Raw genomic sequence first — 18,339 nt, 5'->3', positions numbered from 1 at the left:
ATATCAAAACGTCGCGGCGTTGATTTTATCCTTGTGGAATGAGTAAACTTACGGGTGCTTGAGTATGCTTGTCCTCTTCGTCGGCAGGGAAGCACCGCGAGTTCTGGGTTGACGGATGGAATTGGGTATGCCGCAGGGTAACGTTTTAACCCGGAGGCATCTCTAGTCATCTCGTCCCTCTCTCCGGCGTTGCTTTCAAGAGCTTTCGCACCGAACCCCACCGCGATCCATCCGAGCTCCTCCTTACTTCCTTGCTTCCTCGCTTCCTCGCGACCCTCTCTCACTCTCGTCCTCCTTCGTCCGAGGACAAGCAAGAGGCTTGCTTGCCCAAAATGTGATTTGTATAACCCAGCACTCCAAGGTAGCCTCACTAAATCATACTCTCGTGAAGTTGCTCTCACGTTCTCTTTTCTCCTCTCCTTTCCTCTCCTCTGCTCCCATCCACCCTGAGCGTAACCAGAAATTTTGAAAAAGCGTGTCCTTCTACGTGAAATAAATGCCTCATAGTGCAGATGGCGGTGAAAATTATGTACCATTTTTCTTACAGCGTAATATACCGGTGGTTGCACGCTGATATATCCGGCCGTTTGGGACTTTCGAAGGTGTGTAATATGACTGGCGAGACGTGTACGGCAGGAGTGAACCAATGACCCTAAGAGAAGATAAAGGGAAAAAGGAACCGTCGCGTCAGGGGCATTTCGTGACATATATTACGCAGGACAGGCGGCAGCATTAAGTACTCCGAAGTGTCAGCGGGGGCCGAAACTCACCCTCGTGGTATCGTTGAACGCGTCAATCTAAATCTAAAGTCCGGGGCAACCGAGTCGACGGGTGTGTGACTATGGGTGAGTATATCTGTACCGGTTGGCTACGCCATTTTACTCTGGGCCGGTAAATTCCTCTCAGATTTTAATTGCTGTCGTGTTAATCCGACAGTGTTGCTCTTCAATTACTGCTGTACGAAAGATATAGGTATACAGGTATGTATTGTATATGCGTATGGATTTATTTACACACCGGGTTAAAGTCCGAGAAGGTGGCCAGGCTGGATTTACGAATCGATTGAAATAAAGGAAGAAGGAATTAATTACGTGCCTAAAATGGCCTTAAGCATTTATCCGCGAGGCTGGGGCGAAGATTGGAACGCGAACGTCGCGAGAAAGCATTTGAGTAAACAAGAGGTTTACAATTAATTATATCTTATGATATCCTCGCGCATTAGCGAAAGGTTAGTTTTAACTGAGAGTTTAGTTAATTAGAATTAAGGTTAATTAGGGTAGGAAAGCGGCCGACCATTAATGCCAGCCTAGTCGAGATTACCCTTAGTTCGGTCCTTATTCCTTAACCACGTCCACCAATCACCCGCATCGCTGCCTGAAGTCACCTCGACACGATGCAAACTCCATCGCGTAATTTCTTAACCGATCGTACACAAGACTTGACACAGAGTCGAAGTCTTCTAACTCGTTTGACTGACATTGCTATGTAATTCATGCACAACGAGAACATTTCCGAATCTCCCTGTAATTAGACGGTACTTGCCGCGCCCGCCAGCTGCTTCAATTCTTCCCGGCTTATAAAAGCCGAACTGAATATTGTTGCCCGATCAATTTCATCCAAACGAAAATAATATCTCTTCCGAAGATTTCGTTTGCTTTGCACAACGTTGGCAGATATGGAAATCGCACAAACGTTACTTCGCAAATATTATGATTCATAAATTATCATCGTAAACTCGAGTAGTTTATACGTTAATTTTCGTTCTTGTCATTCAATAATACAACCGACAAACGTCGATTGAATTACTTCGATTCGATACCAATGTACAAATATACTAACGACACCTGCAGTATAAAAATTAAGTGTGAAAACCTAATGTCAATATTTAATTTTTGTATTACACTGCCCCTTTAATGAATGCTGCGAATCTATGACCAATTCAAATTTTGTTCCAGACATTTTAGCGTGAACTGCGTAAAGCGATTGAGCAGCGTCACGAACACACGCCAAGGCGTGTTGGGGTTGTGCACATTACAGTCTCACACCTATAGACAAGAATACACCCTTGACAAGTAAAGGCAGGTACGCGCGTTATTAGGACGTGAGGCGTAGCAACCAGAGTGGCGACGTTGTGTGGGAGTAGTCGAAGTTACTCGCGTTCCAATATGGCCATTGCTGGTCGATGTTAATGCGATTAGCAAGTGTACTTAATGTCCTACAGACACGTACACAGATTTTGAGAAACACGTACGAGAGGCCGTCGCGCACACAGAGCAGCTGGTGGCGTAAAGCCGTATATAGTACGGTATAAAACAGTAATCGCTTACAGTGCAGTTACGAGGCAAGTTCGATAATCGATTTAGGTACAGTTTCGGAAGTACGCCGCCGATGCCGTCCTTCGAGAGTTAGGTTTAAACCTAGTTTAATTAAACTGCGGCTTATTGGATGTACAGCTTGACGCGGGTCAAGCATTTTCAAAGAAGGAGCGTAGCTCCGGTTATAGAGATCAAAGTAGTTCGTGATACTGACCAGATAGTGCCTATCCAGTTCATCCATCGCGCATAGCTCAAAGCTCGCTATCTATCCAACTCGGAGTCCAAGGATCAAGAAAGATTGGGATGGGCATGGGCTGGGTTGCACTCGCCCACGATTTCTGGCGCGTCAGGATCACCGACGCTGGAGGATGCGAAAAAGGTATTTCTCAGAACTTCTTTCACTCTCTGTAACTGTACAGTCGATCTCTCATCAGCAACCAGATGCGTGCAGAATCACGGCGAACCTCGGAGCCAGCTACTATTTCTGTACGAAACTTAATTAAGCTAATAGGCAATTTATCAGTGAGATCCAACGTCCTTCATTTGTCTTCTCCACCCCTGTGACGCGTAACTATGACCTCGAGGAGCTACAGGCGAAATCGGATGCTGAGGAGACCCTCCGAAGGAAAGTATCCAACCCTCTTCTAAACGCGGTCAAAGGTAGACGCCAGTCGTGACCCTAATAAGAATAATTTTTATCCTCAGTTTAATCCCACCGACGCTTCCTGGATTTACTTACCAGGCTCGATTCAAGGCTCACGCTCGCTTAACGAGATGCAGGAGGGTGAAGACACGGAAGAAATCGCGATGCTGCAGAGGGAAGAGGTTCGGAGCCCCGTACCTTTGCAATTTAGACCCGTAACCAGGAGAGACTCATTAGCACTCTCATCCACACAAATACTCCCAAACCCCTGACTCGGCTCTCAATTAGACACCAGGGATTTCTTTACCGATGTCACTCGCGAATGAAAAGCACCCTTTTTCGATGCATTAACACGCCAGGCCGACTCTTAGGAAATGCCAAAAATTTACCTGCAGGCTTATCAACAGTCATTGACGCAGCCTTTTGTAGTTCTCTTCGTGAATACTGATTCAGGATCGTTATCTCTCCTCTATAGAAATCTACACTCGTACGTATTCCGGCTGCTGCAGCTGCAGCTCCTTTAAACGAATTGCTTTTCCCGTTCAGGGTGCTCGAATAAACCGCAGCGCCGTTTTATCAAGTAAATAGATACGTGGATACGGATATCAGTCAGAGCTTTGTCGCCTTGCATTTGCACTGACGTTGATCAAAGTCCGACGACGGATCGAAGCGTCTGGATTCGAGTGGAAAGCCTGCTCCGGGTTCTCTATTACCATGGAGAACGCGAACCGAGCTTTTCATGCACGTGCGACATGGACTTTTTGAGAGTGCTGGCTGTGCCAACAGTTGTTTCACCGTCCAATCTCTACATCGTTATCAGTCGGTGAGATTATTAGCCAGAACAACAGGACTTAGCCACTTATCCTCTCGTGTTATGGACATTAACGAAGCTCGACTTCGATCAGAACATTCACACATGCTTGGTTCGGAAAACTTTATCTTGCTATGAAATAACTACCGCGCAAAGTTTATTTAACACCCCGGAAAGTTTCTCCGCGCTCTTAACTGCCTTTTGTTGGCTTTACTTACTCGATGGCCAGAGCTGCCGTTAGAGTTACATAAAAAAGGTATCGCGGGTAGAATTTTCATAACCTGTAAAGGTAATAGTATTTCAATTGCAGTTATAATTATTTAACTTCGGTGTGCAGTTTTTTCGTGACAGACAAAGATTGCAGTGCTATTAACTAGACTGATATTGTTGGCCTACCTAGGTATTATTAACTGGTCTGGACTCCTGCCGGAGTAACCATGGGAGGCGCCAATGTAGAATTTAATGTAGTCCGCGAAGTTATTAATTAATTTCGGACGATACGCTTCGAGTGTAATCAAAACTCGACTCAAGTTAGCATGGGCGAAGTGGTACGGAAAGGCCAGTTATCCTTTGCCTTACCAGACCTCAAGCTGAACCCTCGGCACTATTGAGTAGGCAATATGGGTGCACGACTACTGCCAAACACGATCCTAAATTCGTTCGAAATGGAGCAAGAATTGATGAATTCATGGATCGAGTTTCCACGGAAGGTAGAAACAAGCTGAATAATTGGCGAACATTTCACAATTAGACATTTGAAATTATTTTTAAACGTTGATTCATGCGCGAGCCATGCATTATTTCCAGATACTAGACGACGCATAGCACAATTCGGAATTTGACGTTCTTGAAGCTTTTCCAATTCGTAATTTCAACCCTGCCCCGATGAAATCGTGGTGAACTCTGCGCAACACTTGACAGAACAATTAGCCATTCAATTACCTTGATTGTTAGTTGAGACGACGTGTCAGGTTCCAGAACGAAACATCCATATGTAACACACCACTGTATTCAGAACTTTGCTACCTACTTGTAAGTCACGAGTCCTAGAATATATGCATGCAAAATGTACCGTGACAGACATCACCGAAGGATGAGAGGGCCCGATGAAACGTGACTAAAATCAATATTCAACTGTGAATATACGATTTTACTAGGTGCAGTTCAAATCTGGAATTGATCTGTAGATAGTACAACGATTTCTTCCATCACAAACCGATCCTGAGATACCTAAGAATCACAATCTAAAGTTCGAGTTTCAATAGATATACGTGTACGTAAGTCAAACTTAGTATTCTTGTCATTATGTCATCATCTTGAGATGGCTTGTGAGTAAAAAACCAACAAAAATTTTGAAGGTCATGATTTCCCTTCTATATTTCACAGTTTCAAACTTGCATGTCAACCTTATTTCTAGGGTTCCTTTCGAAAATCACGATAACATTTTCCCTGTATGTCTGGACCCATGAGATTCATCGGCATGAATTGCAAGAAGCAAAAATCATCCAGATGTCTGGAACGTGAGTGGATATCGCTGAATGCACAGGCGATCTCAGTGAAGGTGGTGATGATCTACATTTTCAAATTCTGGTATAATCTCAGCACTTTTGCGGGGTTCAAAGTTCGCCATGATGAGTTCTCAGCTGTCCTTTCTACGTGGACATAAGCCCAGAATAGCTTCAAGTGTAACCCGAGAATCAAGCAAGTGCCAGAATGTTCATTCGAAAATCAAGTAGGTACAAAACAGAAATGAACCTCAAATAACGTGCATAAAATTACCACTTCCAGGGAAATTAAAGGTGCGATATGATATTGTCGTATCTGTTCGGATTGTTTGACAAAACAATCTTCTCGCCTTTTAGATTTCCCTACAGCTCTTGAGCTGCGGCTTCTTTCCGGGGCTGAATGTACCGTTTATTCCTGCTACTTGAAGCCTCGTCTTTTCTGCGGGTCTTATAACAAGCCATGAAGCGTCTGTTACCAGCCATTTCATGTCTTGCAACTCGAGTTAATTGATCGGGAGATGCCGGATGTTGCCGAAGGATAACGACCGTCGACGAGGGTAATGGCCGTAGTCATCGGGTGACAATTAACCCGTTCTCACGAACCACCGCCGCCCCTCTACATCCTCGATAAACAATGATGTTTTGATCCTGCGAATGTGTGCTCGGGACGGTTCGGGTCGTTGAACTTTGTGTCTAGTACTTTCATTAATACATGGATGTTGTTTCCATCTTTTTTCTCCAAACGCAGTTTGACTCTTTGAAAATCGAACCGGGGAAAACGTTAAAAAAAAATAACGTATAAGCCGAAAGTTGGTCGGTAAAAAAAGTGAAAAGAAAAAGAACTAGGAAAAGAGAAAGGGAGCTAGAGAGAGAAAGAGAGAAATAAAGGTAGACGGGTGAACTCTCGAGTTCTAGCAGAAATTGCTCCGTATTTTTGATTGCCTTCGGAGTTCCGCATAAGTTTTCCCTCGAAGAGATGAATTGCCAATATTTTCTCCTGTTCCCTGCACTTGTTTCTGGGGAAAATAGCTCCGGCTGCGCCACACGTATAATAAGGTGCCTTACACTTGGAATAACGGAATCAAACATACAAAGCATCTGCCCTCTTTGAGTCACTTCACCTGCCAGATTTATAAACTTTTTTTTCAAACTGTGTATTTTTCATTTTTTGGCTGTTCCAGCTTTCGTTCACTCACCTCAAGACTTGGTGTTTCAAGTCAGAAATAAGGTCGAAATCAAACCCAAGATTGAATCTTCGTATAGGGTCGGGCAACGGCTTGAGATTTTCAGTCGACAGCGCGCCTCACGTTGAGAAATTCGATTGTTAAACGTTTGCACCTTTTTTCATAGGTTTTCGCGGTATTTTGGCGCGTCAACAGCTTTCAGTTTTACGACGGCCACGTCCACGGTTCCTTTTATACCAACTTTACCTTTTTCTAGGTTAATGCTAATCCGAGATCATGGCGTGTGAAGAAAGGAGGAGTCATTTCGTGCGTTCTGCACCGCCAGCGGAGGTTCGAATAGGCAAAGCGAAAGGAGCTACGGTGGATATCCAACGGGTGCGAAGAGGATGTCGATTCGGGTTTCTGGGGTGTGACTTATGCAGCGGACTATCGCTTGAAAGAGGCATAAGGCCTCCTTATCGATGACGCAAAGGGATTGGACATTTTCCGCGTAACTAACGCCTCATTGGCTCCGGTTATCCGCTCAATTGTGTAACCCGTCTTCGCGAGTAAAAATTTTTGGCTTTGGGTAACTTCTTCGACCCGTTTTTCACCTCTCCGCGCAGTTCCGCAAGCCGGCCAAGCGTATAATGTTATTTGCACGAGCTTGCGACTTTTTCAAATACGTCTTCAACTTTTTTTCAATCAAACGAGAAGCTCGAAGAGTTTCTTTGAGCCGGAATTGTCGGTGATTAATTATTCGCAGAGTTGTTGTCACGTACCCAACGACAGGAGCTTGGGATCTAATGGTGGATTTTGCGACAACAGGGTGAGAAAGGTCCACTACCGAGTATAAAAGCTCAACAGTTTCCTCAGCTATCCAAGTTACTCTCACGAACGAGTTGATCTTTTTCCTATCGCGTTACGGAAGATTAAATTTAACATCCGTTCAGATAAGAAAGATTCCAGATATTGTCAAGAGAAATAAATTGCCTCGCGAAAAACGTGCTTACTGAATTCCAGCCTCTCTCATTTTACCTAAAACACTTTACAAACTTTTACCAACACTTGGTTATAATAAATTTAAATCCACTTCGCTACTCGTCGGTTTCAAAGTCTCTTTCATAAAGGCAGTTGTGGTCTAAAGATATTAAAAGTAAGGCTTGACACGTCTGGGATCTGAAATCCATCGAATCTAGACTTTATTAAAATACGAGAATAAACACCGGTGAGAAATCAAGACGTCTCGTTGTTAATGTACCTCGCTGATTTGTTCGTCACTCTTTGCTCTCAACTGGGTCTTTTTCTTCTTTTCAGCCCTCCTTTTGATGCCATGTCTACAAAAGCACTCGGAGAAAGTATCCTCAAGATAAGGTTTTATAAAATGAGGCCGGTTCAGAGCTACACTTTGCTCAGAGTCGTGCAAGTTGTTCTATGCTCGGAACTCGATGTGAACTAACGAAATGCAAGTAGTCGATGTTTCCTTGGCAGTGAGTTTAAATAGATTCGCTAACCGTCTTTTAAGTTTTCGCCAACAATTTTATTCCAAAATTGTACATCTTACAGCTTTAAATTGAGTTTATTAGTGGACTTACTTGACCTGGTAATTGAATCGTGCGCAGGAAAAATTGCAACCAAATCAAATACAGAGAAAATCATCCGAGTCTCGGACATTTATTGCTTTGTTATCCTTTTTTTCTGATTGCAGTTATTCTCTGCCCAGGTAAACGAGCAGACATGACTGAAACAGACTTTCCGTAAAGTAAACCAACCGGCGTGATTCCTCGAAGGGAATTTTATTCAAACAGATCTCCCGCTGGCACTTTTTAGGTCTTATTTCCCCTCTTTGGTATCCGAAAGTAGAAAGGATGCTGCTAAGATCCGGTCCGGAAATAATACGGAGGCTTATTAGTGTCCGAAACTCTCGTATCGGTGGGGCTCAGACAGTCTGACAAAAACACATTACGGCGTCTCCTGAATTTTGTGGAGTCCGTAAGTCTGCCTCACTGCCATCAACATTAAGTATATGTTATGCAGTAGAAACTATCCGCATTTAAGAAGTAAATAACTGTACAACCATGCGAATCCGAAAAGAAAGGCCGGAACTCGACGTGACTCTGAAAGAATGGTCGTTTTTTAATAGAGGTTCATGCATTTTAAGGGATCCGTATGTGCAACTAAGAATTTTATGTTACGGATCGACCAAAAATTACATTTAATAAAGAAAACGCGGGAGTTCTTGGTGGTTCCAACTCGTAGAAAGTAGGAAAGACAATACTCGTTACACTATCCGTTCAGCCGTCTGTAAGTTTGTACGGTTAGGGGAATATATGTATTTAGTCAAGTGCACCGCACGTAGAAGTTTTATTTCAACGTAAAGTTTGTACGGTGTATATGTAAAATAGCGCGATCTCCTGCAGAACGGTATGTATGTACTCATGTTATATGCATGATAGTTACATACATACGTACATGCCTACATCGGCGACAATAAAAGTGAACTGCAGTCTGTGCGTCGTAAGAAAACATCTTTGTTGCACGTTGCTCTCCTCGAGATGCGATTGGAGAGAGGGTCGAACTGTAGTTTGGCCTTTTGTAACATTACAATTCGAAACTGCGGAGACTAATCGATTGCCGTTTCCCGTTCCACGTCCATGCAACTTTGTGTGTTTGCTATGAATACTACATTCGCAGTGATTCCCTCCGCGTTTCGTCGCTGAAAAATAAAGCAAACAATATTCCAATCGTAAAGCTGGAGGAGAGTTTCATATTTAGTCGCATCTACATGTGTGTACGTACATACGTATATATTTACGTATATGCACATACACGCGGTATTATTTGTCGACGGAAAATACACGCGCGAGCGAGTCCTTTTTCTTCCTCTGCAAATGGATTAGACCAGAAGGAAAAAGAGAGAAATTGAGTGAGCGCGGAACGGCAGGATCGCATCGACGACCTCCTCTCCTCCTGTTCCTGAAAAGCCGCTCGAGATGCGGCTGACTCAACCACGACTTGCACTACTCGAGTCTCCCCGATACACGGCTTATGCAGACGTTCTCCAACTTGAGTTTCCGCTGCTCGGCCGAACAGGACGCGGGACACGAACTCATCTGGTAAAAAGCGCGTCCCTCGTTTAATCTCGGTTTTAAAAGGTAAAAAACGGATAACGAACGCCGGTTGAGAGGGTGACCGGCTCTGAATTAAACCGGACTTTTTTTACCGACTAAAGCCGCCGATTTCGTATAATTTGCCAATTGCTGCAGTGCAGGATATCGAGATTAAACCAGCCGCTTCGCGGTTAGAAAGGCTTGACCAGCATCTATGCGGTTGATTGTCCTAGACCTTTGGAATTTTACACGAGATCTTGAATTCACAATGAAAATTACAATGGAATCTGTATATGTACAGGAAAATTTTCACATCGTTCGTTTCTCCCTTGGAAAAATCGAGGGCTGCGAAAGCTAGATTCGTTTTGCCGAACGCCGGTTCGGTAATTACGAAGCGTATATGCCCGCAGGGTTATGAACGAATTTGAAACGCATTTACCCAGTTTCCTGTACAGCCGAGCATCATGTATCCAAACAAACGCATAGTTCGAAATGCAGTGGAATCGGATGAAATTATCCGCGGGCTTACGTAACTACACGCAATTTGCTTGACTTGAAAATCGATAACAAACTCAATTAAAAATTGCAATTTGATTATCCGTAACCAATTTCCAGCTCGGGAGGGTAAAAACTGTTGAAATTTCACCTCGCAATTTTCGGCACAGATGTGTGAGAGGATTTTTTAAGTGTTCGCGATATTTCGAACTGTTAGAGAATATATATACCGTAACGTTCGTTGTAAAAATTTCATTTTTCTTTCCTGCAATAGCGTATTTTCGCAGAATTTTGGCTCGAGGAAATTCAAGTGGCTTAACACCCACCCGTAAGAAAATACTTCGTAGGACATTTCACGGAATATTTGACAAGGAATTCATGCGAATAACTGAATGCATATTTGCACTGTCATCCAGCTATTCCATATACCTGTTTTACTACCCTTCATTTTATTTTTCCGTCGCCTTCTTCTCTCTCTTCCAGTTTCTCTTTCTGAGAAATTCTCTATATTTAAAAAAGAAACATATCACGATATCCACTCACACGTTTCCTCTCCTCATACGGATGTTTCGGTATATCGATAGATTCGCTGTCCGTCCAACTGACCGTGTATGTAATTTCACTTGCAATCTATCCGAATCATACACAACATCCCAATATTCCAGTCAACCGGTGATGCTGATCGCCCCGATCACAGCGTTCCGCTGGCTCCACCTTCGGACAAGCTGGTTTTAGCTCGTTAATTTTAATTGCGCCAGTTTTCCGTTCGACAAATATCGAATTATATATTGGGTTGAAAAACGTATTGTATTACGCGCCCCAGCCACCGCGAAATAGGGTCGTTTTACCTGTCGCAATTCTGCCGGAATAAAATATTTGTGCTCTATTGTATTATAATTAGCGCCCGAGGCTGGGATATGTCAAACTATTATTTCAAATTATCAAGTTATGTTGTGTTATAATCACCGGAGTTGTTCTGGAAATTTGCTCGTTAAAGAGGTGGAGAGAGAGATAATATATACACGCAGCTAGTATACTTGACTTTAGAAAATTTTCATATGAATTTCATACGGTACGCATACAGCGACTTTATGACCCAAAAGTTACCGGATCTGCACCAAGCTTTCGTGAAACGAACTGGAATTCTCACTTTTTTCACTCGGTTGCTTCCTGATTAATATTATTGTAATAACGGGGTTGAGACTTTAATTGAGAATGCATGTAAGATTATACGCTGGAAAAAATTTTCCTAAATACTCATTATTCTGCGTATACGTTAAAAAAAAAAAAGTATCGAATTCGTCGATTATTATACTTTGAAAAATTGGTATATTCTAACTCGTACTTCAAAATATATACGTCATTTGATTCTAAAAAGATAATTGAAAGTGAAATAATTTGAATTAACTCGTCGTAGTCATTCTGTACAACGAAACCCTTATTACCTATACCTATTGCATACTAGGAAAAAGAAGTATACCAAAGTCGATATGTATATGGACGAAAATCTAACGTTACGTCAACAATCCCGATCCAGGATGAAAGTCCTGGAAATCGGAAGGAGGCGAAGGTTCTCTGACCAGTAACACCAGCGGCCATCGTATTTACCTGTCAAGTATATCATGCGAGCCGACATCCATATGCATGATTTTGTCCTGTCAGTAGTTGGAGATCCTCTGAGGGCTATACGCGGGAAAAGGGGTCTCGTTAAAGGGGTTTGACGGGTTTCGGGACCCGGGATTGGGGATTCGGGAATTTCGCATCTCCAGACCCTATCGTTCCCTTTCCCAGGATATGCCGCAGTGTCAATCGCGGTCAGGACCGAAGGTACAAATACGAGCTGACTGATGCAGAGCGCGAAGATTCGCGGATTTCGGGTTACGGGATGGCTCAGGTAGATAAATTTTATTCCCGAAATTTCCTCGCTCTTGCAGATGCGTGCGACGATCGGATAAGGACGCTGCGGTTTCATCGAGGATCAGGAACACGCGCACACACACACACGCATATATTTAAGTAGGTACGTGTACGGTGCGATACGTTGCGAGAAAATTTATTCATATTTATAACCATTACCCCTCGTTCATTGAAATTCAGCAGGAGCGTAACGTGATCCATTATCTTCTCATCGAAGATTCATCTCCGCCAGTTCGCCTCCCCTCCACCCCCCCCCCCCCCCCCCCCCCCACACACGCAGCCTGCATATTCCCCCGAGATCAAAGCGAGCCAATCTCAGACCTTGAGCATGGGCATAAATTCCAAGTAAGCTTCCGCAACCGTAGAACAAGGCACGATGTTTATTGGAAGAAATTTGATAACCGTTATCCTGCAATTTGGCAGAAGGTGGTACGACGCCACGTATGCGGGAGTAATATTGCGCCGTTGAACAACCGAGTTCCACATACGTTATACGGCTGTGAGCAGGATGCACATTCTATCTGTATGTATAATTTACCCGCCCGTGTATTCGCCGCGAAACGCACACGATCTTGCCGAATGTGTTTCAAACGGCATAAAGCAGCCTGTTACCATAGTTGTAGTACATAGTCAGCAGCTATACGTGCAGTACAGTGTCGTGGCTATCCCCCAAAGCCGTGTGGCCAATGTGCATGAATTTCCATTCCACATGGTCCGTTCGCGAAACTACTATATCTAGGTTTCGCGGTGGACACCTAACCGCGGCTTCCTGGTGATTTGCATGAAATGAGGCTGCCTATACTCCGCATGTTCTATCCTCGGTCCCGAGACAACGTAACCGCACGTATACCGCAGCGCCCACTTAGCGAATACACTCTGTGCGAACATATGCAGGTATACGCGAATGGATGGAAATATAAAGTTTCCAGCGCACACGTCTGCTCGACGCAAAAGTGAGCAGCGACGGCGGGCGCTCCGCACAACTTGCACTGTATGCGTAATGCACCGACCACGCGATGCGGTATGGGACAAGTTATTGTGCTATTTTGGCGCCAGTAACAGGCTGTTGGAGTGATAATAACACCCAGCGATTATAGTCACGATGTCGGTTGCTCGTCTAGCGACAAACCTCTCTGATAATAGCGGTCCGCCAGCGCGTTACGTGTCGGTGATATAAAATTTTGCGAGCTTGCTGAAAACGGGCGCAAGTCTGGAACTCTGGATATAATAAACGTAGATACAGGGACGAAGTTAATTGGGTGTTGGGACTGGGGAGTAAATATCCCGAGGGAACTGGGTCAACTGCCTGCCATTGGGGGTACGGTCAATCGACTGCCATACCTACGATCCTTTCTGCAATCATGGGGAAATCGTCTTCTTCTCTCTTTATATATGTTCAGGGGATGAGAGCGCGCGGTCTGAACGATTCCGCCTTCTCGCTGTTGAGAATTATCAAGTTTTAATTGAGGATTTGTAGGTTCGATTCGTGGATGTATAGGTATACGATACTTGCTATTATACTCGCTATAATCCAATGACAAATAATAATTATATTCACTTTTATTATCTCTTTTTGTGCTATATAAATTTTACACTGGGAATAACAAGGAGAAAGAAAGGTGAAATAAAATGAAAAAATTCGATTTAAAACGGACTCTTCCGTTGATCGTTGATATACATATACCTATGTATAATATTTTACTGGCTCGCGTGCAAACTATCATATCTGTGTATAATTACTGATCTCCATCGTCCCTCGGATTCGCACGCACTTTTGATTACCGGTAAACAATGAACAGTTTTTTTTTCCTTATTATTTCTCCTCTCTCTTTTTTTTTATCACTGTCCGATCTGCGGGTTCGTTAAAGTTTAATAGGGTTTCATTAGCATCGCTAAGTCACCGCCACGCGAACCTCCTAAATCACGGTGGCAGACACCTTCCGTGCAATTTGCCGTTAATCACAATCATTTGAATATACACTTTGGTACACTGTACACACCGAGTCACGTAGCTTCGGTTCAGGTCGATTGGATTTCAATTGGTTTCAATCGAGCTGACGGCGAGAATTACGGTCGGTTTACCCCCGGATCGCTCATCTCAGCATATTCCCAACGAAGGGCGTGAGTAGGGCGAGGAGAAGTTTCGGCGTAATTCCGCAGCCCCCACCGTGCTGCATGGCGGCCGGATGCTCACCTGCGACAAAAATTTCAATTTCAACTCCCGACTGGCGAACCCGCGAAACAGAATTATTACGAGCTTCCTGAACTTTATTTAAACCCCCCCAGCCCTTGTAGAACGCTCGGTTGAATTTATATGCCAAGTGTCGCCGTATTTATAAAAGGCGCTGCAGGTAAACGTCTTGTGACCTCGAATATTCACGGTACCGTCCTCGTTACCCGGCACCGCGGCGTGAGTTCCTACTTATCTACCGACTGCTTCCTCCTTCGACCAACAAATCACATCCAATGTTCGGATACAAATATTCACCTTGATAAGAGCTTACCGTTCAGAACGTGGACGACGACGCTTGCGGAAGCTGCGTTCTTCGGCACGCACGAATAGTTCCCGCTGTCACTCAACTCGGCCCTGGTAACCAGCAGTTTACTCGTTGTGCCAGTCTCCGACTTCTCCGTAACCAAGGATACTCCACCCCTGTTAATTACAACGAACGTTACCATTCCGTCCCTTCTTAGCGATCTCGGAATTTATTTACGGGACTATTTTTTCTTCTCCACCAATTTTGCCAAATATAATATTCAACGAAATTAAGATCTTGCATCATCTCGAAAAATTGGAAATGAAATTGAAATGGAATACGTCACCCATACAATCGCGCTACGTACAATGTTGGAAGTAATTCGTGCAGTATATGTTACGTGTTTCTTAAACCTATGTATTAAACGTATGTGCTGAAATTTTGTTCTTCAAATCAACTGGTTTTCAAAACTGATTTAACATGTCCCGCATTCACGTCAACTTACATACACTTAACGTGCCAACAGGTTTGTCCAGGTATAACGAATGTCAAGTTTCTGTTGTTTTATCGAGACAAAGCAAAATGTGAGTCATTATAATGAAACAAGTGATAGATATCACTGGTCACAGGGCACAAATCACTTCAAAATTGATTAAGCTCCCGTTGAAAGTTGAATACTGGTTATATATTCATTGGACCAAATCAATTGTCGAATTCATTCTCGATGGTGAATTTTTTTCAACGATGATATTCGATTTCAATCTCAAATGAATTGACGTTACGTATATACTTGGAGTTGTATTAAGTTACCGGATGGAGAAATTGGAAACGAACCTCGGGCCGTCAAAATCAATCACGACACCGGCATGATACCACAAGACGCTGCTTGGCGGGGCGGCTTGCACGTTGACGGTACACGTCAAGCTGATGGTGCTTCCCTTCTTAACGTAAACTTCCTCAGGACCCCAAATCTTGGCTTGAGCGTCTGTGACAAATTTTTTGTGCGCCTACGTGAACTTTAAGAAATTTAATAAAGCAGCGTTGTCATATTGTGTACATAACCTACACGAATCATTCCTCGTGGTGAATATGAAATAGCAATCTGACCGTTAGCTGTTCCGCCATGGAAGTTCTTGGGAGATAAAACGCACTGCCTAGAACCGTGCGAGAGCTTAGAGAAACTAGACTGCAACACTCCCAAGAATTCCGAACGGCGGAACAGACTTTGTAAGACCATAATATCCAATCGCACGGAATTATTCAAGTTACTCGCCAACTATTTCGGCCGGTTTCACCATCTTCTGAGAGACTCTACTACACGTAGACGCGCAAGATGAATGAGCTTTATCGATATACTGTAATTAGAAACGGGGATCACCTTGAACGTTGAGCATAATGGCCAAGTGGATCTTGGGCTCAGTGTTCACCTGGCACTCGTAAATCCCGGCATCTCTCTGCTGAACATATTCTATTTCAAGGTCCCAATCATCGGAGGCCTCCGGATGAATAACGGCGAACCTCTGGTCAGTGGTGTAGGTGAAGATCGAGGAAGTCAGGATGTGGAGATCCCGCTTGCGCATCCAGGACACCTGGGACACAGTATCACTGGTTGCCAAGAGGAAAAATCTTCGACACCACAGGCGCCGACCTGCATTTTAACCCGACTTGAACTCGCGTTACAATAACGTGCATCCGCGGTAAACGAAAGTCACGATGTTTCCCGGAATTAGAAAAGCGCAAGGATTTACGTCATACGACCAGCTGGACGATTCGTGAAGGACTACTTGGCAGCTGCAGTGTCAAAGGTTGTATTCGCCGAGCTTAAAACTGATCAAGCGTGTCTGTACTAAGGGTTTCGACCAGACCGGGTAGTTTTACAACTTGACAACAAGCCGAGCGAATGGTGGACGCGTCACATTTGTCATTTTATTTCCGGAGCTTTATAGGGTACGGTGGTATGCTACTTGACATTATTAACGTCCGTCTTGACCTCCGAGTGCTCTTACCGAGAAAAGAGGAATAATATAAAATTCCTCGCGGGTCGGGTTTCCCTGTCACTCTTGCCCTAAATGGGGATGGCACTTTCCTCACCGGGTGTAGGGTATTCGATCCCTACGATCTGTTCAAATACCGCGATATTTTCGGATACTCTAGTGGAAAATTTCGACAAAGAACCCGGGCATTCTGCTGCGTCACCTTTGACACTCTAGCTGAGAAGGGCGAAAACTTACCGTTCGCTCGCCAGGATGCTTGACTTGACAACGCAACACGACGGACTGACCCGCAATTGCTGTCACATTTTTGGGCGAAACGTCTGGAAAGTACGTCTTCTCCGTATAGTGAGTCAACTTCTGGGTATCCCCCACCGCGTTCTGTGGGCTGGTTCCAGCTGCGGAGTAACATTTTGATTGAGGAATTGGAAGCCACATGTGCCCAGCTGCTGGGATGTGCCGTGCACACTCGGAATCTCAAACAATTCATAATGCGAAGCTTGACAGATTATTCCAGCAACTATATGAAATAACATGACCGCGTATACGAGACCCCGAGTCTCGGAATTAGTCTTCGGGTAAAACCAGAGACCGTTAATCACTACCGGCTTTATAGCGACCACAGAGTGCCGCGTACTCTAAATTAATTCCAACTATACGCGCTCTGGTTCAGTGACCATAAAACGATCTGATTAAATACCCAGAAACACGAGGACAAAGAGGGACAGCGAGAGATAGGAATATCCGAAGGGGAGTTTACCTGGAATTTAGGACAAGAGGTGCCCACCACCGGAAAATTAACTCTTAAAACGATGACAATCTGGAGGAATTTGACCACAACACATTGACAATTCACGCACCTATGGCACCAACTCCGGAACCGGACGGTTCTCCGTGAAATATGTAAGCCGTCGCTCCCAGTAGCGCGAAAGTCACCCTCAGGACGGCCATATTTTTCTGTCGATTCTTTCCCCAATTGTCATTCATTTGGCGCTGCAGCTTGATGCACCATGTGTCGTGCTCCGGGTGCACTCGCGCTCAACCGAACAAACCGAATTCCTTGTCGGACATCCCGACCACTAGTTGCCACTCGGTGGTATTCCGCAACGCTGCGCCCGAGGGCGAGCGATAATTGATGGACGTATCGTGCGGGGCGATTGGCAATTTGAGCGTACGTCGTTACGCCGTCTCCTCGCGAAACGTATCCTGGCAAAGAAGTATCCTTCGCCTACTCTTCACCGAGACGAATGACTCTGCGCGTTGCACTGACATTTTTCTAAATCCCTTATTACTTTCGCAAGATTATACAACTCTCCCCGTCTGTGTTATACAAGGTCCACGTTCGCTTGGATCAAAGGAATTAGGCTTAAATAGCGACGATCGAGAGTCGTGACACGTGATACGGTGCCCCACTGAAGGATTAATCGCTCACTCTTTGACCCGGCAACGTCTCGTTAGCATAACAATTAGGTTTCCCACTTCACTGGCTGCCGACAAAGCTTTCCCCTCGATATGACGTTGGATTAGTTAACAGAGATGGTAACTGCAGTAATTCGCCGGTATAACACCACTTCGAACTTTTCACTCTCCCAAAAAAGTAAGGCGATATTTTTCACCACGTGCAAGAATTTTAATATCGATGCAGAATAAAGAAAAACTGCCAAAAAAGAGCGGAAACAACGGCGCGACGACTGCGGACAAAGCACCGCGTAACACTCGAATCACGCTTTTCAAACGATAATCACCAATCCCCTTTCGCTCTACTCTTGCACATCTCCGTCACTGTCCACGTTTCAGGAAAAAAATAATCGTCTCCGTCATCGCCGCGTGCAGGATAGCGGGGGTCGCGCGCGTTCGCCAGACTGGAATTACCGCTCCTCCTGCAGGAACAGACGTTCGCACGGAGGAACGC

At 44.4% G+C, this 18,339-nt stretch overlaps 2 protein-coding genes across 3 annotated transcripts in view; one reads left to right on the top strand and one right to left on the bottom strand.

The window, feature by feature from the left end:
* The first annotated feature begins 573 nt into the window (after positions 1-573).
* Positions 574-18,339, top strand: part of LOC107217130 (lachesin) — a 66,613-nt gene continuing 48,847 nt past the window's right edge. For both annotated transcript variants that reach the window (XM_046744332.1, XM_046744333.1), the window contains exon 1: positions 574-845. The gene's annotated coding sequence lies outside the window, so the exon portion shown is untranslated. The remainder of the gene's footprint in view (positions 846-18,339) is intronic.
* LOC107217120 (zwei Ig domain protein zig-8-like) lies at positions 13,540-18,322 on the bottom strand. The gene is made up of 6 exons (XM_015654495.2): positions 17,288-18,322; positions 16,668-16,825; positions 15,815-16,025; positions 15,271-15,421; positions 14,464-14,612; positions 13,540-14,153 (listed from the first exon to the last, which is right to left on the bottom strand). Exons 1-6 carry the CDS (start codon positions 17,412-17,414, stop codon positions 14,053-14,055), a joined length of 897 nt encoding a protein of 298 aa, XP_015509981.1. The 5' UTR covers positions 17,415-18,322; the 3' UTR covers positions 13,540-14,052.

Source organism: Neodiprion lecontei, chromosome 6 (assembly GCF_021901455.1).
Source record: "Neodiprion lecontei isolate iyNeoLeco1 chromosome 6, iyNeoLeco1.1, whole genome shotgun sequence".
NCBI lineage: Eukaryota > Metazoa > Arthropoda > Insecta > Hymenoptera > Diprionidae > Neodiprion > Neodiprion lecontei.
The sequence above is the reverse complement of the archived record's forward strand: the minus strand, read 5'-3'. Positions and strand labels throughout refer to the sequence as shown.